General features: G+C 32.5%; 2 protein-coding genes across 5 annotated transcripts; both read right to left on the bottom strand.

Annotated features, from left to right (window-relative positions):
- Positions 1-8: 8 nt before the first annotated feature.
- Positions 9-3921, bottom strand: LOC101256822 (protein OCTOPUS). Its single transcript, XM_004249555.5, has 2 exons — positions 1581-3921; positions 9-475 (listed from the first exon to the last, which is right to left on the bottom strand). Exon 1 carries the CDS (start codon positions 3512-3514, stop codon positions 1589-1591), a length of 1926 nt encoding a protein of 641 aa, XP_004249603.1. The 5' UTR covers positions 3515-3921; the 3' UTR covers positions 9-475; positions 1581-1588.
- A 10137-nt stretch (positions 3922-14058) lies between these two features.
- LOC101244539 (protein DEFECTIVE IN EXINE FORMATION 1-like) lies at positions 14059-23443 on the bottom strand. 4 transcript variants are annotated; one of them, XM_010313997.4, is made up of 12 exons: positions 23163-23443; positions 21535-21645; positions 19838-19920; positions 19353-19470; positions 19116-19273; positions 17901-18475; positions 17739-17809; positions 16762-17018; positions 15332-15797; positions 15115-15232; positions 14863-15045; positions 14059-14785 (listed from the first exon to the last, which is right to left on the bottom strand). In XM_010313997.4, the coding sequence occupies exons 1-12, from the start codon at positions 23294-23296 to the stop codon at positions 14468-14470; spliced, it is 2592 nt and encodes an 863-aa protein (XP_010312299.1). In that variant the 5' UTR covers positions 23297-23443; the 3' UTR covers positions 14059-14467. The 4 variants fall into 4 exon arrangements, with proteins under 4 accessions (XP_010312299.1, XP_010312300.1, XP_019071673.1 ...); XM_010313998.4 differs by having other exon boundaries at positions 17901-18346; XM_019216128.3 differs by having other exon boundaries at positions 19838-19945; positions 23163-23437.
- Positions 23444-24605: the final 1162 nt, after the last annotated feature.

The following is a 24605-nucleotide window of genomic DNA, read 5'->3' as shown; positions in this document are numbered from 1 at the left end:
AGCAAGACTTTTCAAGTGCAATTTGTCACTTTTATACTAAACCAACAACACATTGAAAGATAGAGAGTTACAGACCCCAATCAAGCAAGTAATAATAAGGTGTAAATCTATATAAAATATATATCCCCAGGACCAAAACGCGTACTTCTGAACCATGAAGACATTGTACAACATATACCGATTCAGTAAAAAAATTTACGTATGTGCTACAGTTGAAGGAAGAAAGATTCAGTTTTTTTCAACTCAATCCATAACCAGTCTGATTATTTGGCATCTTTGCAATCCAATGCCCTCCGGTAAGTTCAGTTGTCCCAGGGAAGCTGGATTTACTTCCAACCTTATCTGACTGAATTACGATAAGAGCCTCTAACCAACAACACCATGTGAAAACCTAATACAGGAACTGACTTCATTATCACTGTTGTTACCAAGAAATGAACAACTTGCAGCATGTCTAAAGCCTTAAATCGCGTTCCTGGATTAAAAGGAAATGAAATGAGGAAACAAATTAAGGATCAGTTCCAATGAGATAGCAACAGGAAACTATAAAACTTTGTTTCTAAAAGAACACAGAAACTAATAAAGTCAAAAGAATTATCAGTTCATTTGATCGACAACATAATTGTTCTTCTTTCTTTTTTGGGTGGATGATCCACTATGTTTTGTTTCCTTGACAAGAACTACTATTTATCGACAACGACTAACACATAATAATGAACTCAAGATGCAACAATCATGAAATCACTACTGTAAAGGGAAGGCTGGTATCCAGGTAATCTAGAGACTGAGTAAGTATGACACTCGTATTAGGCAGAATCACAATGATCAACGTAACACCTCCAAATAGGTAGGAGTTCCGTGCTCCCAAATCTCAATAAGTTAGCTGATTAGTTTTGCAAATTCAGGTCATTTTTAAGACAGTTAAATCAGTTTTTGCTTCTGAGTGTAGTTGATATACTCACGGGGGCGGATCCTCAGGTTTTTATGTACAAGTTTCAAGATAAAACAACTAGTATAGGAATATCTTCACAAGCGAAACTACCATATCCTAGCTGTTAAACATGTGGAGAAAGGATCAAACATGAAATTTAGAAAACAAAGATAAGACGATAACTAAAGCACACCATGAAACTAGTACACGTGCGATTATAGATCCTTAACTATCATAGTTCATACTAACCAAATATGACAGTTATGTTACCATTGTTCCCTTTTGGAACTATTGATAAAAAGGAACATGGAATATACAGTTGAATATGGATTTAAGGAGGTAAGATGAACAAACTAAACAAACATAGAAAATGAAGTAAACCACAAGAAGTAAGATTACCAACTCCATAACAAGCATGTACAGATACAATAATCCAACTCAACTTATGACATAAAGCTAATTCATTGAGAATGAAATGAGAAAGATAATCAGATTAATATCAAGAAGACTTCTTCTTCATGTCAAATATATTAGAACAAGTCCAAGAAGCATTCTTATGACAAATGCATAGTCAACAAATACAATGACACAAGTAATTTTATAACAAATGCGACAAAATTAACAATTAAACGAAAGAAACACCAAGGACCTTGAATTTCAGTACAGGCGAAGTACGCTCCTCCCATTTGGCCTACTTTGTGCAGGTAAACTTCTCCGGCTGCCTCTCATGGGAGCAAAATGGAACCGCAAGAACCCATTATCGATATGATTAGGCGAATACCTTGCACTCCGGTTCCTCTCCAACACGAAATCGTCTTTCTTTTTACCATTGCCATTAGTATCAATGCCAAGATTCCTCACAGTTCCAAACGATCCACCAATATTAGTCGAATTTCTCCAACTAACACTGCTATTACTCCTAAACATATTCCTATTAAGACTCCCTTTTAAATCACCATTAGTCTCCCTCCTCATGTCTTGCCAAGATCCTGAAAATGACCTCTCCACTCCATTTGATCTACTGTACCTGTCATCTTCTTCATCTTTGTTTCCATTACCTTTCCTATGTATAAATCCCCATATATTCCAGGCCCACTTCTTCGACTTTTTCGATCCCTTTCGTTCCCCATTTCCAATCCCAGAAGCCGTATCCTTGAACCCTGTCAATTCAAAAGTCTCCGAGAAATCATCCCTTAAAGAATTGGAATTGGAAATCGAATTCAAATCCCTCTCAGGCTGAACTTTAGCATTAGACACTGCCTTCATCTCATCAATCTCTGCCACTACAGCAGCTGCTGTTTTCCTAATTGAGTTAGATCTATCAAGACTCTTCCTTCGCCTCGAAGACGAATCCAAGTAATAGTCCCTTGTTTGAGCAGACCCTCCAGGCAAATCAGTTTCCTCACCGATACAATTCGCTGAAACAGGCGACTCTTCAACCGGAATTTGGTCATCCGCCCTTTGGACATGCACTACTGGTGCATCTTCTATCACTGAAACCATAGGCGGAACTCTGGGAATGCTCCTTCCCATGAAGTGGACATCACAAGAAGCTCGAGGCTCATCAAAGGAGTACCTTGGATCATCAATACTAATCCTCCCAATATCGAGAGAGAATCGGGGTTCAGTGTCACAAGACCTCCTCCCAAACCCATAATCAGCAATCTCAGACTGAGTATCCCTGAATTTCCTTGAAATGGGCTTCTCCAATGACAGTGTAGATGAGTTCTCACAATTGTTTCGTTTTTTCACCTTCTGTTTTCGCCTCCAATTGTGCCATTTCTTGCTGAAAACTGATGCAGCAGACAAGAAGCTTCCTGCAATCTCCTTCAAGTCCCTTCCACCTGAAGGCTTTTTCACCTGCGAATCGAGATCTATATGATCTTTCATCGGCTTCAATATATCCCCATTCACCAGCTCTTCTTCAACAATTTCTGAATCAACCTCTCTGCAAAAACTGTTCTCCACAGGGGACTCTTCAGTTATTTCATTTACCACATCTCCGTTACCTATATGGCTGATTTGATCGTTTTCTGGTGACTCTTCCTCTTCTTCTTTTAACTCAATAACAGGCCTATTCACAAATGCATCACCAGTATCCTCAGAATGAGGGTTTTTAGCCTCTCCGTCGAGGGAAAATAAGGACCAAAGTGTATTACGAACTCGAACGTCACAAGACTTACGTTGGGGTTCAAAACCAGAACCACCCAAATAGCTCAAAGCTTCGTTTTTAGAAGCTGAAAACGACTTAGTCCGGCGAAGTTCAGGGAAAAATGAAGTGGGTTTAGAGGGTTTAGGAGGAAGAGGAGGATGCTTCTGGTTAAAAGTAGAAAAAGTAGAAGTTTTAGAGAAAAGGGCTTTAATAGCAGAAGCAGATGAAGTAGAAGGTCGACGTGAAGAAGAAGAAGGATTGTTACTACTAGCTGCAGTCTGATCTAAGGTGGTGAGGCGTTCACAGAGGCATTCTGGACAGAATCCGGTGAAATCTTCATCTGGGTGTCTGTCACAACTGAAAGAAGAACGAGGTGGCTGCGGCGGTGGAAGTGGCGGTGGCTGTGTTGGGTCCGCAGTGGTGGGATTCATACCAGGTGGTAATGTGCAATGCTGCGCACTTTGCTCATGTTCTGCAAATCAGAGAAAGAGAGTGAAATATACTGTGAGAATTTGTGAAGAAGCTTTGAGTACTCTCAACAATGGTGAAAAGTGAAGAGACAACAAAGAAGATGAAGAGAAAAATAAAGAAGAATGAAAAATGTCTTCACAACGGACACTCTTTCATCTTTTTTCCCAAATATTATAAATAACTAATTTGTTTGACCAAATATTGTAGCCTTGTCGTTAAATTATTTCATACTTTAGTATAATGTATTTTTTCGGGGAAGCAACTTCGTCATTTTCGTATATCATTTGCATCTTATATATTGTATTATTAGGTAAATATTATATTTGTTCGAATTGTTAATGCATAGTTAGATAATAACCTATAATTTGTGACCTAAGCAACTCACAATTTTTGACTTATAGATAAGCACTCTATGACGAGCGAGTAATTTGTAGCAAACTGCATGTGATGAGCTCATATGATTGAATAACCGACTTAGATTGAATTTGATATGCTCTCCAACGTGAGAGACTCACCTCCCTCCCAATCATGCCCTTGCGCGCAATATTTTAATTGTTAATGTGTGATATTATATAATAATAAAGAATAATACAATATATCGAAATAATATATTCATACGATATCATACAACATAGTTCAATAGAATAATATAATATATTGTGAAAAAATATGTAACAATTATCTAAGTAGATTTATTCGGCATAAATTTTGATCTTTACTAGAAATTTATCATGTTTTCTACGTTATTTTCCGTATAATAATTTTTTTTTAATCATAATTTAAATTTCAATCTTAAATTTGAACTAATGTCTAAAAATGAGATTTATTAGATTAAAAGCCTAATAAAGTGTAAAATTATTTAATTTCAGACGGTTACATTAAAAAAATATACATAATTCGTAAACGAAGAAAATAAAAAACTGAAATACATAAAGTGGGAACGAATACTCACACATGCTCTTTTATTTTATTTTAATCACCTACGTTTATTCGCTTTCCAAGGAATAATATTTTTCTATTTCTATTTTAATGCTCCTTTTATCCGATTTTATATGTCAATTATATTTACAAATAGTTAGTTCGTAATATTGCATTTGCTATTTTATAAAATTAATGTATAAATTATTGTATTATTATTTTTTATTCTTATGAGTTATTAATTTTGAAAATATATATTTGACTAACTTAAAAGTTATAAATAATTTATATTCATTGGTTAAATTAATTAATTAAAATAAATTAAATCATATTAATTAATTAAAAACTTAAAATTTAGAAAAATTAAATAAGAATAAAAAGATAAAGTAATATTATTTATTAGTATAAACACAAAGTAAAAATATGACATGTAAAATTAAACAGAGAAATATAAATAAACAAATCTTATCCTTTATTTTCCCTTTTAATGTTCATAGATTATATTTTCAGTTACAGTAAAATACTGTCCATTAAATTTGTCCTTACTCCTAATTAACAATGTAATAAATGGATATTTTTTTCTATATTTAGAAATAATATTACTCCCTAGAAACTAACATGATGTTTGGTACTTGATAGGCTTGCTTATAAGCCAAACAAAAAAAAAATAGCTTGTAAATATTTTTTTATATATTCATGTGCCTGATAAATAATTAAAAATATTTGCAAGTTAAAATTAATCAGATAGAATCATAACTCGATCACCCCAATTTATAATTTATCGCTCATAAGTACTTTTAATTTGATCAATATTTCTAATATCTTTTATAACTTTATTACTTGTGTAAAATTTAAGTGTCATTAGTCTTTTTTCTTATTTGCTAAAATTTATATTATGTAATAAAAGGCTTTCAGAATACTTCAAAGGCATTTTTAATTAAAAGTGACTCGTGTAACATCTAATTATTAAATACATTAATTAATCATTATGAGTTTCGTTATTTCATTTAAATACGTAAAATCAACTAAGTATTCTTTTGATATCAAATAATCTATCAATTATTTTTAATCAGCTAATCGAATTTACATATATTGTCAAACAAGTCTACCCCATGTGTGCTAAAATCAAAAGTTTCGCTTTTTTTTTCATTAGTTCTTTATATTCATACAGCTAGATGATTTTAATTAATTTTAAAGGAATAAAATATATCTCTTTTATTTTTTTTTAAAAAAGTATTTGTTTTAATAGTATTTGAGAAGGAACTTTTGATTTTCAAAGATTCCTTTTTATAGTGATAGATAAAAGCAAAAGTAATAAATCACGCCAACACACATAAGTCTGAATGTGTAATACAGAAATGTCTCACCTCTTTCTCTCCAACACTTCTCTTTTCCCTTTCTTTGCTTTTTCTTTTGTCTAATATAACACCTCTATCTCTGCGTCGTCGTTGTTCTAGAATGGTAAATATTATATTATTATTAATTAAAAAATTTGAATTTAACCTTTTTTTTTTATATATAATTTGTTGAGGAGCGACTTATCCTCGTTGTAAACTTTTTTTATGTGAATTTAACTTAAGTCAAGCTTTAATATAAATATCAAACACTAAAAAAATAAAAATATCTCTCTTTTGTTTTTGCTCTTTTTCTTGGTTTTGGAGTTCCCTTTTGTTTTTACTCTTTTTTATGTGTACCTCCTTTTATTTGACACCTCATTTTGAGTTTTACAATTCTACATTTTCTTTTTTATTTATATTCTCATATCATTTGTGGGTTGCTATGTGACATTTATCTCAACTATTTTGGAGTACTTAGCATTGCCAAAGTATAGTGGAAGTGACAAGTAATGTATCCAGTTGCATTATATAGTCAGAGGTCTTGGGTTTGAATTTCGAAGATAAAGTCTTTTTTATTAAGGAATATTTTATCGATTTATCGTCATGTGAGACTTTTTTATGTAAATTTAAATAAAATCAGGCTTCAATGTAGATGTTGGATACTATTGAGAAAATCAAAAAAAATAGTTGCATTACAATTTTTTTATATATAAGTAACTATTTTTAGAGTAAATAAATAAATCCACGATTAATAAAATAAAATGATATTATAAAACATTTAAACACAATATTGATATATTCTTTGACAAAGTTTCAATATTTTGTTCATAATTACCTAAAATAATATAAATGTGGTTTTGACCAACTAGTCTACTTAAATTTCGTTTATGGGAGAGTTATACAATTGATTCCATCCTTTTATACACAAACTCTATTTTATTGACAAATGATTATTAGGCCTCTAAATAATATGTATATCATATTTTCAAGAAAATTCAAATGTGTGATCAATCTTTTTATTTTTAACTATAAAAGCAATGTGTCTGACTAGTGAGCTAGCACTTGTTGGATGTCAAGTGAATTTATAAAAATACACTATATTTTTTATCGAATTATCTCACTTGAAAAATATATAACGAAAAACAGATTTTCACTGAATCATTAGAAAGCTTTCTAATTTTTTCACATAAAAATATATTAATTTTTTTCTGACTATTCGATCAAAATATATATATAAATGACCACTACACATTTTCTAGTGAAATCTTTAATAGAAAAATAGTGATATTCTTTTTTAGCAACTACAATATTTTGACTATTGTTATACATTTTGATAGGAGAGAAAAAAATTGAAGAAAGACAACACATGAGCAGAGGAGGCAGGAAACGTCCTCGTATAAAGTCCATGAAGATGATGGGACATGCACACCTTTCATTTCGAAAACTTCGATATCCGTATTGAAGCTCAATTATTTAAAATTCATATTACGTAAGATTATATTCAAAGTAAAACACTTCTTAATTCTTATCATGTTATTTTATATAATCAGAGCTCAGAATCCCAAAACTTCTTGATTAAAAAAAACAACGTTGATGATGTGAAATATCATAAATTACGATACTTAACCTGTTATAGATTACGATACTTAACCTTTGGTATACAATATTTCTCTCGAATAATCAAGAACACTAACAAAGCGTTATACTCTCCTAGTCAACATACTAAAGCTAAGATTTCTAATCCCAAATTTTGATCGAACAGAAAAAATAAGGTCTTCGATTAAAATTAATTTTAAGCCATCAATCTTATTATGCGGCCTTCGATGTTATGCCATATTAAAGTTAAATATATATACAAAATATTATACTATTGATATGTGTAATTAACTTAATTAATAGAGACATGATTTACATTAGCATACGTGTGTGTAATTTTTTATTTTTTTTGTAAATTATAGTAATTAAACTTGTGTAGGGAATGCATGCTACGTAAAGTGAATCTCTGTCGTCAACTATATATTGTTATTATTCTCTTTATCTTTATTTTATGATATAAAAAATACTACAGAAGAGGAATAAAATAAAAATATGTATAAACAAACAAAAAAAAAGCTTTCACATTTGTCTCTGGCTTAGCTGCTCTCTTCATCTTTACTTCTTGTTTTTTTCTGTTACATTATATTATAATAATAAATAAAAAGATGCCAAAAAAGAAAAATCCAAAATAATCTTGAAATAAAGTAGCTATACACCCATCACTATATATAACAAAATTAAGCCATGAAAATATGATTCGTGTATAAGTTGAGTTGAGTTGGTATATATTCATGGTAAGTTAAATTAGTCATAATTTACCGTTAGTCCATTTAAAAATTGAATTGATTTGATTTAAATATTTAGTTTGAATAGAACATTATAAATATGTATTAATTTTTTTTAATTTTATTTTTATTGTTTAATATGTTAGATGAAGTTGTCATAACGAGAAAGAGGTAATTTTATTTGGTAATCAAATAAATTATAAGAAAATGAATAAAAACTTAAAATTTTGTAAGTGTTGAACGTTTGAGATATTGATCAAATTTTCAGTAAAATTTCAACGGATTGTTCATTTATTTATTTAGTTTATATTAATCTGTCTAAATTTAATCTCTAATCGAAATCATAGATAACATTATGTTCTTTCAATATACCACATTTTGTGTGGTCAAATCACAACATTATGCTGTTAAATAATAATTAGACAAATCTTTAACTGCTTAGTACAAGGAATATCGAAACAAAATCGTACCATTATAGTTGTCTTAAAAGGAAAAAAAAAAGGTTTTACATCATATGTAACCATCATATTACAAGGTTTTGTCTATTTAATAGCTGGATTTCATCATTTACAATTGTCTTTATAAATAAAATCATTTATTTTAAAATCTTATTTCATTGTTTTGATTCATTTGTCAAATTAAGAGCTCTAACTGTTTGAATAAGCTTATTTTGCATAATAAGTAGCTTAAAATTGTTGACGATACCAATAAATGATGTGATTGTAGTAGATTACATTTGCTCGCCTCCTTCTTTCGTAAATATCAAATATCGAGCAAAAAATTAATTAATTTCTTTTATGTATATATATAATTAAATTTACACATTTCAAGCTAAAGTTCAGACAATTAATAAAACTTTAGTTATATGTTGTCTATATTGTAAATAAAATCATTGAAAAAAATCGAATCGTAATTATATTACCAATATACAACAGAGTTTGGTAAATATAATCAAAACCTAGAAACTTTTAGATTGATCAATTTTTCCCACTAATTCTGGAAGATTTAACATATATATATATATATAATAAAAAAATTGTTATTAATATTATAATTTTGATTGAGATGGGGTAAGAAGAAAAATAGTAATGAGAGGCCATGGAATAATTGCACAGGCGTGCATCAAAGTTTCCACAAATTTCGTCCATCTCATTATTAGGTCGAATAATGTTGTTTCATAATTATTACTAATTCTTCTTTATTAGTGGTATGAAAATATAATTTGACAAATTTATTTAAAAGTTAGGTTGATTATTAATCTATTTACTATTTATTAGCTCAGCGTATTAAAAATTTCGTTTGATATGTTGTTCAAATTACTCTGTACGAAATTTTGTCAATATATATCTAAATAGACATTTCTTTATTTGATATGTTATAACTTATATGTAGTCATGATAAATAGATACCAAAGAATTATAAAATAGAACAAAATAATTAAAACTAAGTAAACTTTTGATGAGTTGGGTTATTATCCACAATATAAATCGCTTTAAATAAGCCTTATGCGACATGCTTGATTTAAAAAACATTAGTGGAGAATCGATTTTATACCAACATCCATGTGGATGATCAACCTCTAAAGCAATCAAGATATTTTTTTAAAAAAAAAGAAAAAAGAATGTCTCCGTTGTTTATGTAAATTAATTACAAGGATAACTTTTGAGCTTATTAAATACATAAGATACTTATATAGTAACATTTATATTATTATATATTCATCTTTTTTTTAAAAATATTCAATATCGTAACATCATATGTGCTTTTTGTGAAGAAATATTTACTACTTGCCAACATTTCTACTTCTATAATTGGTAAGTTATCGAATTATTCAAACATGTTGTGTTTCTTGTGATTTTTTCCATTTTACAATTTCCATACCAATTATTGATCTGCAATGAATCAATTATACATTAGATAACCTGATCTTGACTCTTTTGTATAATATTCATTCTCGTGTTCATCTTATCCTCCACTTTTAGCCCCTTATTGTGACAAGAAAATACTCATTTTTTAAAATGAAATATTTGTCAAAATTTTTGGGTTGCATTTGATTATAGATTATTGTTTAAAGCAAATTGTTGTAGGAAAAGGGAAGAATGAATAGTAAATCATGATTTAAAAGATAAAAAAGGGGAAACAAAAAGGACAAACATAATAGAGTACTTTCACCCCACATGCACAGAAATATGTATAAATCAAAGGGAGATTGAATCTAACAGCCAAAAAGGACATCAAATATGTTGAATCATAGCCTAATACACACAAAATCAAAGCCTTCATCTTTGAACCTAAAATTCATTATTGTCAATATTTGAGGATAGGGGTATTTTTGACCAAAATAATTAACATCGGTCATATTTATGAAACAAAGTAATACTGCCAAGAATATTTTTTGAATCAAACTATTGACGGAGAATATATTTGTTCAATTTCACATTGTTTAAGGACATACATGTTGATTTTTTTTGAAATTGTAGTTAACTCCTCAAACATAATCTATAACAGGCTACCCTTTATATTAAAAAAATATCTACATATTCTATACAATATACTATACACTAGATATATATAGTCAAAATGTATCGATCATATTGATAAACAAGATGGTCAATACATTTATATAAGTGGCTACTGCATGCAATTGCTATTGTACAATAGTGACTACAAATTAAATACTTTGAAGAAAATCGAGTATGGATTAAATAGTAATGTAAAAGATGGCTACTGGATGCAATGTTCTATTGGGCTCACACATTCAGTAGCCCATTTAATCACACAATTGGGCCACTTTATAAAACTAGCCTTATAGCTAATTACAATGCCTTTTTTTTTTATTTTTTTTCGAGTTCTTCTATCAATCAATCTAAATTGGAAATTTGTTGTCAGCAAAATAATAAATTTTATGTTATGAACCATAGTGATGACGTGGAGGATTGTAGGGCTAACCCAGAAGATAATAATAATTTTATTCAGCCTAAAAGGAGTAATCCTGTAAAAATATTCGCTTTTAAAACTCAAAAATAAGGTCAATATAGAATGTGATCTAAATATTTGAGTCGGTCTAATTTGACAAGTAACATCAAATATTTGTGTTTTTTCTCTTCATTTTTTTTAACCTAAAGAGAAGTGTCAATATAACAGGTAGTCAAAATAATTTGTCCAATTTGACAAATATGAAACAAACAAGATAATGAAGGACAATTCACCAAATATAGACAAACAAAACATATGCTGGTGCTAAAAGAAAACTCTTACAAAAAAATAAAAATAAATATGCAACCCTTTTGCCATTACACATCTAATATTTGATAAATTCTAGTATCTTATAAGATTTTACTATAGTTGCTGGGTAAATTTATTTTGCTTCCCAAACAAAATTTACAATTAAATATTTTCTGGGTTTTTCCGCTTGTTGTTTGAACATCAATTGTTTGTTTATTTATTATCTTTTATTTTTTAATATGATACATACTGATATATATCTGAAATAAATTACTTGTTTTCAAATAAATAAAGTAAATAATTAATATTAGTTGCTAACAAATTTAGATAATGAACCGAGCTTATATATTGATTAATTTTTTATAATTATTAACTATTAATTATTATAAATGGTAAATATCCTATTATATATGTTTCACTTATTAGGGACAGTTTGAGTAGCCGCTAAAGGATGCCTTAAAAGTTCTTATAAGTGACAAGTTCTGTCGCCTATAGATATTAATGTCGCCACGAAAAGTCTCTATTAGACACCTTCTTTCGCAGCTTAGCTCCCAACTAAAAGAGGTTATTGGCGACAACCTCAAGCGCCGCTAAAGACTATTTATGTCGCCACTAAAGGTTTTATTAGCGACAAATTCAGTCGCCGCAAAAAATTTCTATGTCGACGCTAAAAGAGGTTATTAGTAACAACTTCTGTCGCTGCCAAAGGATATTTCTGTCCCCAGACAAAAGTTGTTAGTAGTGACAACTTCTGTTGTCGCTCAAGGATATATATGTCGCCGCTAAAACAGGTTATAAGTTACAACTTTTGTCGCAGCCACAGGATATTTATTCCGCCACTAAAAGTTGTTATTAATGACAACTTCTGTCGCCAGCGAAAGGATATTTATGTCGCAACTTAAAATGTAGTTATTAGTGACAACTTCTGTCGCCGCTAAAGGTATATATAAGTCGCCACTAAAAGTTGTTATTAGTGACAACTTCTGTCACCCTAAAGGTATATACAAGTCGCCACTAAAAGTTGTTATTAGTGACAACTAATGTCACCGCTAAAGGTATATATAAGTCGCCACTAAAGTTATTATTAGTGACAACATCTTTCGCCGCTAAAGTATATATAAGTCGCCACTAAAAGTTTTTATTAGTGACAACTTCTGTCGCTGCTTAAGGTATATATAAGTCGCCACTAAAAGTTTTTATTAGTTACAACTTCTGTCGCCGCTAAAGGTGTATATATAAGTCGCCACTAAAAGTTTTTATTAGTGGCAACTTCTGTCGCCGCTAAAGGTGTCTATAAGTCGCCACTAAAAGTTTTTATTAGTGACAACTTCTGTCGCCGCTAAAGTTATATATATGTCGCCACTAAAAGATATTATACAACTTTTGTCGCCGCTAAATGTATATATAAGTCGCCACTAAAAGTTATTATTAGTGACAACTTTTGTCGCCACTAAATGTACATAATAGTCGCCACTAAAACTTGTTATAGTAACAACTAATATCGCCGCTAAAGGTATATATAAGTCGCCACTAAAAGTTATTATTAGTGACAACTATTGTCGCCGCTAAAGGTATATATAAGTCGCCACTAAAAGTTGTTATTAGTGACAACTATTGTCGCCGCTAAAGGTATATATAAGTCGCCACTAAAAGTTATTATTAGTGACAACATATGTCGCCGCTAAAGGTATATATAAGTCGCCACTAAAAGTCTGTCGCTGCTAAAGGTATATATAAGTCGCCACTAAAAGTTGTTATTAGTGACAACTAATGTCGTCGCTAAAGGTATATATAAGTCGTCACTAAAATATGTTATTATTGACAACTAATTTCGCCGCTAAAGGTAATATATAAGTCGCCACTAAAAGTTGTTATTAGTGACAACTTGTGTCGCCGCGAAAGGATAACTGTCGCTGTTATTAGTGACAAATTCAGTCGCCGAAAGGATATCAATGTCGCTCCTAAAAGTAGTTATTAGCGACAAATTCTGTCGCCGCTAAAGGATATTTATGCTGCCACTAAAAATATTTATTTGTGACATTTCTGTTGCCGCCAAAGGATATATATCGCCACTAAAAGTTATTTTTTGTGACTAACTTCTGTCGCCACCAAAAGGTTTTATTAGTGACAACTTCTGTAGCCGATAAAAAAAAATTATTTGTTACAACTTCAGTCACCGCCGCTAAAGGATTTTTATGTCGCCACTAAAAGTTTTATTAACAACTCTTACAGTCGCCACTAAAAGTCTTTAGTGACAACCTCCATCGCCGCGAATGAATATTTATGTCTCCATGAGAAGTCTTTATTGGTGACAACTTCACACCGCGAAAGGTGTGACAACTTTTGTCTCGATATTTATGTCGCAACTAAGAGTCGTTTAATAGTGCTCTTCTAAAGAATATTTATGTGGCCACTAAAAGTTGTTATTAGCGACGACTTCTTTTGCCGTTAATTATCAATATGAATAGGATTGATTAGGTTTGACATTCCATGAAGGATTAAACCATGATCTTTTCATTCTCTTTAACTTATTTAATCTTCCCAATTTGTGCACGTAGAAACAAAACTACCATTTATCATATGATTAGAGCATTAATAATATTACCTTTTATGTGGAATAAATAGGTATTCAGTATAAATGATATCCCTTTTAATAAATCAGTCACTACCGTATTCCATATTATATTTTGACACAGGTGCATCTTGTAACTAATAACAAGTAAAAGAGTTTACTTCCCGGCATCACATCGTAAATTTCTCCTTACATACTGAACATTTTCTTACAATCTACTCTATTAGTAACATTAACCGCGTCCACGGCCATTTGTACTGAGATCAGAGAGAAGGAAATATTCAACTTCACAAAATGCAGTGTCCCTTACATGATCCGTTCTAAGATTACCCCCCACAAAACCAGACTTGATTGGCCTGATCAACGAACTTCCTCCTCGAGTAACTCTATTGTTCAAGAACATCCGCCCAGAACAATGAAAATTTTCATGTTTGAACATACCCGGTATCAGTAAGTCAGTTCTCCGCTCAAGGTCCAGAAGGAGTGATTTGCTTCATTTCTTCAACATGATGGAAATTTGTAATATAGGTGACTGCAACATCATAAATCAGTGTTCCGCGAAAATGATGGTAGTGGCATGGCCTCCTGTGGACGAAGGATGACAAGCACACCAAACATTCCCAGCATAGGGAGTACGAGAATCCATTTCAATAGCTTATAATAATGCATATGGAATGTTATAGAGAAATCATCTGAGAAATATAGTCCGTTCTTGTCAACCATCTCCAGCAAAACAGTCCCAGCAGTCCTTACATTAACAGTTGGGAGCATAAGCTGATGTTTTCCAGGACGGTCGAATATCTTATTTTGCTTAATAGTTCGTTCTCCTTGGTAATTACCAGGAACTAACAAGCTCACCTGTGTCGATGGAGAAGAAATAACTGATAAGATTTAAATAGTAAGCAGGATCGACCAAGAATGTGAAAGCGATTTACCGTGACATTATAAGGAGCTTGAGACCCAGATGGGTATCTGTATTTATCAACAATCTCTATTTCAACCCAAAAGCTCTTGCCCTCTTCATCACGGAAAGCTCTTGAAGACGGAGTTGCATAGATCCCCTGACGATCATTACGGTAAGCAGCATTGTTTCTCCCTTGATTAGGAGATCTCCAAGTCTGAGTGCAGGTATCAATATCAAAGAACACGAACAATTAACCAAAAGCAAATACACCAAATTCACTTACTTTGAGGGGATGATGTGGGGCAGGCGTGGAGAAACAGAAGACGTTACCATTCATCGTTGTTACAATAAGATCAAGATCATCGCCACCATCAACATTATCAGCCAAGACCATGCTGTATCTGTGACAAGCAGAAAATATATAGCAGATCAGATCAAAGATAAGTCTACAAAATAAAAAAGAAAAATGGAGAGAGAGAGAGAATGAATCGTTGTCTTACGAAGTTTCACCAATATCTACAACATCAGCACATGATGTTGGTCCGTCTATGAGATACAAATAACCATCAAATGACATTGTGACAATTGTAAGCCCTTTTTTCTTCTCCCCACGTTTGCTCAAGTCGACGAGAAGTGCTCGATTCATCACCCTACCATGAGTCCTATAAGGATATGGACGTACAAATGAGCCGTCCTTGCCATTCAGAACATATATATTCCCAGAAAGTGTTGGGACAACGACATCCGTATGGCCATCTCCATCCACATCGCCAATGACCGGTCCCTGAGGAACAAGGCTCTTGAGATGCGTTTCCCAAATTTCTGTACCTTGTGCAGTCCAAGCAGCAACATTTCCATGTGAATCTGTTGTAACTAGTTCAATCTTTCCATCATCATTGATATCAGCTGCAACTACTGCTCCTTGGATTTCAGCCATTTCAAGAGGAAACTTTTCCCTGACTTTGCCTGATGTTAGGTCATTAGTCTTCAAAAGATTTGATAATAAGAACAATCATATGAAGCAGAGCAGACAAGAATTAGGAGGATGACACATTTACTAAAAACGAAATGAATGGAAAACACTAAAAAACCTAATTGCCACTTAGGGACGTGTATGACTGTCCAGCGGAGAGTAAGCCAAAAGTATTGGTAAAGCCCCGCAAATTCTAAAAATTGGGTTAATTACAAGCTTAATGGATGATAATTAACTCCAAAACTGTGTGCAGACACACACGGGGATGGTTAAGTATTTGGAACGTGTTAACGGGTGTCTCACTTGGTTTGGGATTTGGTTGGAGAGTTAGGAAGGACAAAAGGACCAAAATGGAGAAGTTTGAAAAGGACTGATGGTGCCAATTTTTTTTAAATGAAGATGAGGCAGGTTGTGTCATTAAATACATTTACTAAGGGATGTTTAATTTGCACATGTTATAATCATGCATGAATTATGTTGAGTATGCCATGTTAGGCTGGTTTCCTTGATGGAAGTTTAAGGCATCAGGTGCCGGTCACATTCTCCAGATTTGAGGTGTGACAATATCATGCTTGCACGTTTAACTACAAGTGATGCCAGACTTCATAGGCTTAATCAAAGAAGAATCTAGCAGGAAACAGCACTCTTTACATGATACAGAGCATTATAATTACCATGAAAGGACATAGTGTTAAATCAATGATGGGTCTCTCATGATGGGAAAATAATTCAGATCACATGGAAAGAACAGTTATGGTACTAAGGTGAATACTAGAAGCTGAAAATACTACTGAATTTTTGAATCGAAACAACTGAATAATGGATACATAGGATTCATATTGCTGAATCCAACAATAGGAATGACATGTAGTGGTCGATTGATGATTTACTTAAACCAGACATCAGCAACACAATAAACTAAAAAATAAGACTGGAAAGACCTTAACAGAGGATTACCGTTGTGATCCAACACATAAAACAAGCCATAGGAGGTCCCAACTAGAATGTCCATGTTTCCATCACCATCCAAATCAACTACCGTAGGAGAAGAGTATATATAGGCACGGAATGTCCCGTCGTCAGTACTTAAGTCCAACTGTGCAGACCATTTGACTTGCTTGGTATCTAGATTGAAAACAACAATACCACCAGCAACATATTTTCCTATTTCAATGTCTCCAAGTTCCTTTATATGCTCCTGATTGTTGTAGTACCTGTGAATTCATGATTCATCAGTTTTTTATTTTTTTGGCTGCAGAATTGACTTCAAAAAGTTCTAATCAGCTGTCTATTACTAGAAGAGACCTTTTTAGGGCTTTTTTTTGAGAAGGTAAGAGAGTCATTAATGAATGGAGCAAAATAAAGGGGCTCTATTTGACAAGAAAAAAGGAGCAGATTCAATCAATTTAAAAGTTATATATGTTTCATACAGTAATGCACATCAAGAAGATCAAAGCAATGTCAAAAAGATATGGCTGAGATAAGTAGCATTTAATTAAGAGATCTTGACATGAACAATTGCAACTCCCATATTTATTTGGCAGGATTATTATGAGTGAAATGTATAACACAGCCTATTAACATAACCAAGCTGAAGTTTTAATCAAACAATCCCACATGCCCATCGTAAACATCCTTTTTCTGGAAGCAGTAATCATTATCCAATCAACAAGACACTCACTTCAAGATACATAATTCAGCCAACTGTCCATATAATAGCAGCAACAAATGTCTTAAATAGCATATACCATACAAGGGGAGGCTTGGTGTTTCACCCTTAATAAATGCTCTGTAAGACTTAATTAGCATATACCATACAGGGAAAACTGAACGACTTCAACATTTAAGGAGCAAATATATAAATCAGCTGAGACTTCAGTCAGAAACCGAGTAACAATGTGAAAACAAAATAGCACCATGGTGAGAAAGCTTACTCATGGTCAAAGAAGTAGGATACTGCAACAATCATCTCCGACACCCCATCGCTGTCAATGTCAGCAATGACCTGACAGAAACAAGGACATCCAAATTTGTTACCTGACATTTACCGACTATGAAATATCAATCAAATAAGCTGTTCTTTCCAACAGACTTACAGGAGTACATAAAATATGAGCATCAATATGAACATAATTCTCCAATTTCTCATGTTCTGGTTCCTCAAATTCTTCAGTTTTCCATAATTCATCATCATCAAGGTAATCATCCTCGTCATAATCATAATCATCAGGGATATCCTCATTATCCCGGAATAACTCAAATGATGAATCAGCTTCCGCTTCCAGACCTCCTTCATTTTCCACAGTTGCAGTTCTAACATCTTTGGATCCAGAATCACTTTCCTCCGAACTTCTCAAGACATTGTCTTCTAGAAGCCTTCTCCCTTTACTTGTTCCATTCTCTGGGACACTGATTTTCTCATTATCAGAATTCAGAGTAATATTGTTTAAGTTAGTCATTTTAACTTCTCCACCAGCTACACTATCATTTTTCCCCTTTTGGTCCTCTAAATTAGATGAATTTGATGTGTTAGGTGAAACTCCTGACGGCAAAAATATTGAAGCATTAGAAGCGTCATGGTTGACTTCTTTTTGAATAGAATGGGTTTCTGTGTTAACTTCAGATGCAGTAGATTTTGAATAGTTGCCTCCATGAGTGGATGCATTGTGACCTAGGAGAAAACTTTTGAATTAAAGATATGATTTAAGATATAATTCAATTGATGAAGGTCAACATCTAGCATCCACGTCTAAAAGTGGTTATATTCAGAATGTAACATCACCAAATAAACAAAAAATAAATTAAGAGTACCTCTTGACATGTTGAGATAAAAATCAAGGAAAAATTAGTCTTTCCGCAGTGTCAAGTCAAAACAAGCACAAGGGTCGGAGTCCCATTGAAAATCAGTTGAATACTAGAAAGCACAAAGAAAGAGGTAGAATTGGCAAATAGGTGAAAAAAGTCGAGTGGCAACAAAAGATGTGCACCGATGCTGAGAAATATACAGACCAAGGTACCAAATTACAACAGAAATATTCGAGTAATAGACCCTACAGGACAACAGGTAAACTAATTCAGTACTGCAGAATCAAGAATATTTTAGCAGTAACTTATTACGGACCTTAGTAACAAAAGGTTAACTTATAGAACATAAGGAAATCATGGTTCTATATATAAATGCCAAATGTCACAACACATTTTAAAAAATTACACATGCTGGGGCAGCTAGGTCAAATATATCATAAACAAGCAGGAATATTAAGAGGAAACAAAGTGACTATGAAAAGCAAATGTAAGAGGATAATACTCACTGGCTGCGGAGTCCATGACAGGCTCCTGTATGAGTTGGTCATCATGTACATCTGGATGAGAACGGTCCACCGGATCCTGTTTCAAACCAACATGCCAATCTTTTTTAACTCTCAGCCGAGGAATCTCCAATTTATCAGACATCAGGTATCCTGAGACCCTATGAAAATCTAAAAAGGTCATACTAAATAAAGAAAATCTCAACAAGACAACAGCTACAAGATATGTTGTACTCATACCTGAAAAAGAGCACCTCACCATCATAGGTGGCCAAGCCTATCTCCCTCACCCCATCCTTGTCAATGTCATACAGGAAAGGAGTGGAATGAACAGTTGATTGATGGAATGCTGGCCATCCTGATGATTTGAAGTTATAAAATTTGTAGAGATGTCATCAGATTTACACACACAGCTCAAACCTCATTATCATTTCATATAGATAATTTCTTTATATTGAGGTGAATTTTGTTGTTTCATTGATCATAAATTTACATTTTGGTGTTCAATTTATATACAAGCGGGATGTGAGGTATTATGTAGCTCATCTAATAAGTTCGCATTTATTCTTATAACCTATGTCATTTGGACTCTTCAAAAGTATCGATGGTTGTGTGTAGATACTCCAAAAATAGTGTATTTATGGAGGATCCAACACAGGTGCGGCAACATTTTGGGGTGTCCAGAGCAGCAACATAGCTTATAACTAGCTTTCTACAAATCATACCTGGAACTTTATCTCCATCAGAACCTTCCAGAACTTCTAAGTAATGAACAAAAGAGGGAACTACCACCTCAAGCTTTCCATCACTGTAGTAATGATCCAGAAACATAGCTGAAATGAATAAATTAAGGAAACAGAAAACAATAAAAGATACTTAAGTTCGAAATTAAGCAACTGCATGTGATTTTGTTGAATCTCACACATAACTAGAATAGTTGTAGCTTTCCCCTGCAATAATCTGGGAGGGCTTGAAAACATAGTTATTTGCCTTTTCAACAGACCACCCATTTTCATCAACAAATTTATATCAGGATACATGTTATCTCCTCAATTACTTTCATTTTAAAATAAGGTAAAAGTTCATTAATAAGGTAGTAAAGGTACCAAGATGAGAAAAGTACAGAAAACAAACAGCCTACTACCCTTACCTTCCTAAAAAAATTAAAAAAATCCACGAACTGATCCAGACTAGCTAAACTGCTAAGGTACTACTTTTACACCAAAAATACAGATTATGCATTCATTCTTAATTCTAGAGATGTGATTTCTCTTCTTCAAAGCAAGCTTTTTCCTCTCCAGAAGATGCATACTAGGACAGTTCTCCGAATATGCTTCAACACTCTTAAGTACGCTTTGAAGTTGTTAGCTTTCCAATAAGCTCCTAACCCTGAGGCATCACCCATGAAATTCCACAGATATTAATGAATAATTCCCAAAATTGTCTTCAGACTCTACACGGAAGGATTAGATGAATAACTGTCTCCTGGTCCTCTTTACACAGAGTGCATCTATTACACCACCAAAATAAAGGTTTTCTGCAGGTAATTTTGAGTTAGACAAGTCTCCATAGCTGCAATCCATCCCAAGCATGTTAACTTAACAGGAGTGCTTTCCTTCCAAATCATCTTCCAAGGCCAATTCTCATCCCAATGCCTGTCTGCTTTAACAAAATAATATAGCAACTTTAGCCGAGAATATTTTATCTTCAGTAGCTGACCAAATCAGAGAATCCATCTCAGTTTAATCTATAGAGACTGATTCCAGCTGCTGAAACATTAGGAAAAATCCTCTACCTAGCAATCATTTAGATTCCTCGGAAATAAATTTGCTAACCTGAGTTTGAGTGAAATTCCGCAACAAAGACTCCTTTATTAACAGAACAATTAAACTATATAGGGAATTCAGCCTTCAGAATTCTTATCTAACCCATAAATCTGTCCAGAATTGATCCTATGTCCATCTCCCACCTCCAGCTTAGTGTATTCGATGAGTTCTTTCCATGCATGCTTATACCCTTACAGATACTCCATTTAACATCCACTTGCCTAGAAGATCTCTAGTCATCCTTTTTGCCATGTATAGCATTAATTATTTTCTTTCAGGTTCATTGATCTCGAAGTTATATCTCCAAAGTCATTTGAAGAGCAAGGTCATATTGTGCACACCTAGTCCTCCATCCTTCCTATCCTTAAGAAACCACCTGCCTCTCGTTTACTTTTAATAAAATAACTGCATCCATGTCACTCATTTGTTATTATAACTATTATTCTCTTGATAATAATTGACCGTTGTACCACTATGGAAGCAAGTAGTATCAGAAAGTAAACAAGAACACTCATCTTAAGGCAGTCATCACACACTCAGAGAGTGTAAAAGCAAATGAATTACAACCCAAAGGAAAGATGCTTCTATTACATTACCTGTTAATATCAGCAATCAAGGGGGATGCATATACGCTGGAACTAACTTCTGTCTGCCATCTCAGCTCCAAATGCTGAGGGCACTGTGTATTAAACAATTCATCTTCGTCTCTGCCAGCATAAACACCAAGAGTAATATTAAAAATCTTTTCAGTTTTCATCTTTTGTGTATCAGGCATTGAAACCAAAAGTATTTGTCAATGGTACTTCCTCTGTCCCATTTTGTTAGGATGTTTGACAAGACAAGGAATTTAAGATGTTAATTTGACTTATATACTCCCTCCATCTTAATTATACATCGGTGTTTGTTCAGGCACAAAGTTTAAGGCTTTTGTTTTGACTCGAGTATAGTAAATTAGTAATAATGGGAGAAAATGATATACTTATAGTCGAAAAGTTAGTTTGAGAGAGAAAACAAAGAAAACATCACATCAAATTTTAAACATTGAATAATTTAATGTATTTGAATACTTGGAAGTTCTGCAGCTTGAATAGAAATAGAATGGCGTGAACACATTTTGAACCTTCCAAAATGGAAAGACTGTCATATAAATTGAACCAGATAAAGTATAATTTAATAGAAGTAGTAGAAGAAAATGGTAAATAGTGGCTAAAAAGTCTGTTATTATAACAATTTTAGCAGTTTCATGAATGTGAATTCTTGAAAGTTCTATAGAAATCTTAGGCGTCAATATGTTTGTATGCAAAAACAAATAAATTAAAATTTAGAAAGTGTGTCCGCCATATTAGGAGTAAGCACATATTTTAGAAAGATATTAACATCTCCAGTTTGATATTGGTAATAGAGATAACGATTAAAAACAACACACTCAAGTATCGTCTTTCCGCAAATTTCACACTCCAACTATCATTTGTTTCTTTTGGAAAAATGCGCAAGTACCCCCTAGACTATGAACGAAATCCCAGAGACACACCTTAATAAAATTAAGGTCTTGCACGTGGGAGATATTTGAATGCCACGTAAGCCAAAAAGATGCACATAATTACCAAAAAAAATAAGTTCAAGGGTAATAGGACCTTAGTTTAGTTAAGGTATCTCTGAAATATCAATTATAGTCTAGAGGGTACTTGTGCATTTTCCTGTTCCTTTTTGCTACCTAAATATCACCATGTTTTAAAATACGCTTCAACTATCAACTGTTCCGTTTTTTCCAACCTCAACTATGGTGATAGTTCAGTTAGGAAAGCGAAAAACTAATAGTTGAGGCGTGATAATACAGATGATGGTTAAAAACATACATAACTATCATCTTGTCGCAAATTCCACTCCCCAACTATCACTTGGACCATTTTCCTACCTGAATACTAAAGACACACCTCAACTATCAATTATTCCATTTTCCTACCTCATCTATACTGACAGTTCAAGCATACTGACAGTTCAAGCAGAAAATGTAAAACTCAGGAAATGCCTTAGTTTAAATGTGTTTTTGATCATTAAATCTCGATAATAAGACACTAAATTGGTAATATCACCAAAAAATTAGGAGAAAATTCTCAATGAGTCAGTATAGCTCTATGTAACATCCTGAAATAAGTGATTATGCGAAATCAAAATCGATTAAACAGCTCAAAAAAACACAGAGTACGAATGAACGGAAACTTACAAATTGGGGTAAGCGAGGGCATCATCAGTGGCTTCCCGTTCTCGAAATTTGTTCTTTGTCGTGTCTTCAGATTGCAGAAAACGGAAATTTGAAGATAATAACAGAAAACAGAGTAGTAAAACCCTAGCTTTCATTGAGATCACCGGAGGAAGTATCGCAATTTCAGACTGCTAAAACTTTCCAAATTGAGTGTATTTTTTACACAGAAAAGTCTTTGCTATTCAGTTCAGCTCCGGCCAAAACATTACCCCTTGCGGTTTCATATCGTTTCACTTAATCTCGTATTAATTGTTCATATTATATTATTAAAAATAGTTACGAATATTTTTAATAAATTATTTATAAAATTAAACATAAAATTGATTAATTTTTTCCACTTTACTTTTATAATTTATTAGAATATTATTATTTAAGAAACGTATAAAAAAAATGAACAATTAATATAAAACGAAAGAAATATTTTTTGAAAAGTTAAACGACCCATCCCTAAAAGTAACTTTTTCATATTTTAATCGTGTCATTTGAAAAGTTAATAGTAAAAAATATTTTAAAAAGTAAAATAATAGTCTTTTTAAAATAAACTAATAAGAAACAGAGCACAAACAAACGGAAGGAATAGAGTAAAAATATGTTATTTAGCCATTTTTGCTTGATTATTCTGCTTAGATTAAACATTGACTGTACAATCTTATAAATCTTCTTATATGTTTTCTCTTACTTTAACTAACTATATTGTCCAAAAATTCTGCTTGGGAATAATACCTATACCCTATACATAAAATTCTAATCAAATATTTGCTGCTATGATTTGAAAACCTCAAGAAATTTCCAACTCTTCAACAGGGATTTTTCCGTGAAATTTTTTCAGCGTCTATAATTGGAAAATAGTCATTAAGTTAAATTTTGGGACCATATAAACGCTCGAAAGTGGCTAGCCCGCCATTATTACTATCTTTCCCACTGTGTCAATTCCTTCATAGTCATTTTAACATCTTTGATCTCTATCAACATGTTGTTTATACAATATCCCAAAGCATGCATAGAAATAATTGACTTTTCTTTTAGTTCCTCTCTTCCTTGGTAACTCAATATTCTATCAATCATTTCTTTTGATCTTTCAAAGAAAAAACTTAACCCTCTTTTCTGTTTTTTTCATTTACTCTCTGATAAAATTGAAAAACAAAAAAAATCCGAAAGAACCAAAAAAACCAACTTTATATGATTTGATTTGGTTTTTAGATTTGTTAAATCGATTTAATTAATTTAAATTTTTTCAAATAAAAAATCAAATCGAACCGACCTATGTACACTCCTAATTGCAATGGAGTACCAAGCCCAAAAGAAATAACTTTGTCATACTTCATTTGGGCTCAAATGTTAAAATTAGGGTTCATGCATGACTATGAGTGGATGTTTTGAGGTTTTAAATAACACATTTTATCT

The sequence above is a fragment of the Solanum lycopersicum genome, chromosome 10, assembly GCF_036512215.1.
Source record: "Solanum lycopersicum chromosome 10, SLM_r2.1".
Taxonomy (NCBI): domain Eukaryota; kingdom Viridiplantae; phylum Streptophyta; class Magnoliopsida; order Solanales; family Solanaceae; genus Solanum; species Solanum lycopersicum.
Note: the sequence above shows the minus strand (reverse complement) of the source record. Positions and strands in the feature narration are given on the sequence as shown.

Coding starts and splice junctions, on each gene's coding strand:
- LOC101244539 (XM_010313997.4), bottom strand. CDS start 23,296: ATGAAAGCTAGGGTTTTACTACTCTGTTTTCTGTTATTATCTTCAAAT. Junction 18,476..19,115: donor TGTCATGGACTCCGCAGCCA/GTGAGTATTATC, acceptor GTTTTCTCCTAG/GTCACAATGCATCCACTCAT. Junction 15,798..16,761: donor TTATGTGTTGGATCACAACG/GTAATCCTCTGT, acceptor ACCTAACATCAG/GCAAAGTCAGGGAAAAGTTT.
- LOC101256822 (XM_004249555.5), bottom strand. CDS start 3,514: ATGAATCCCACCACTGCGGACCCAACACAGCCACCGCCACTTCCACCG.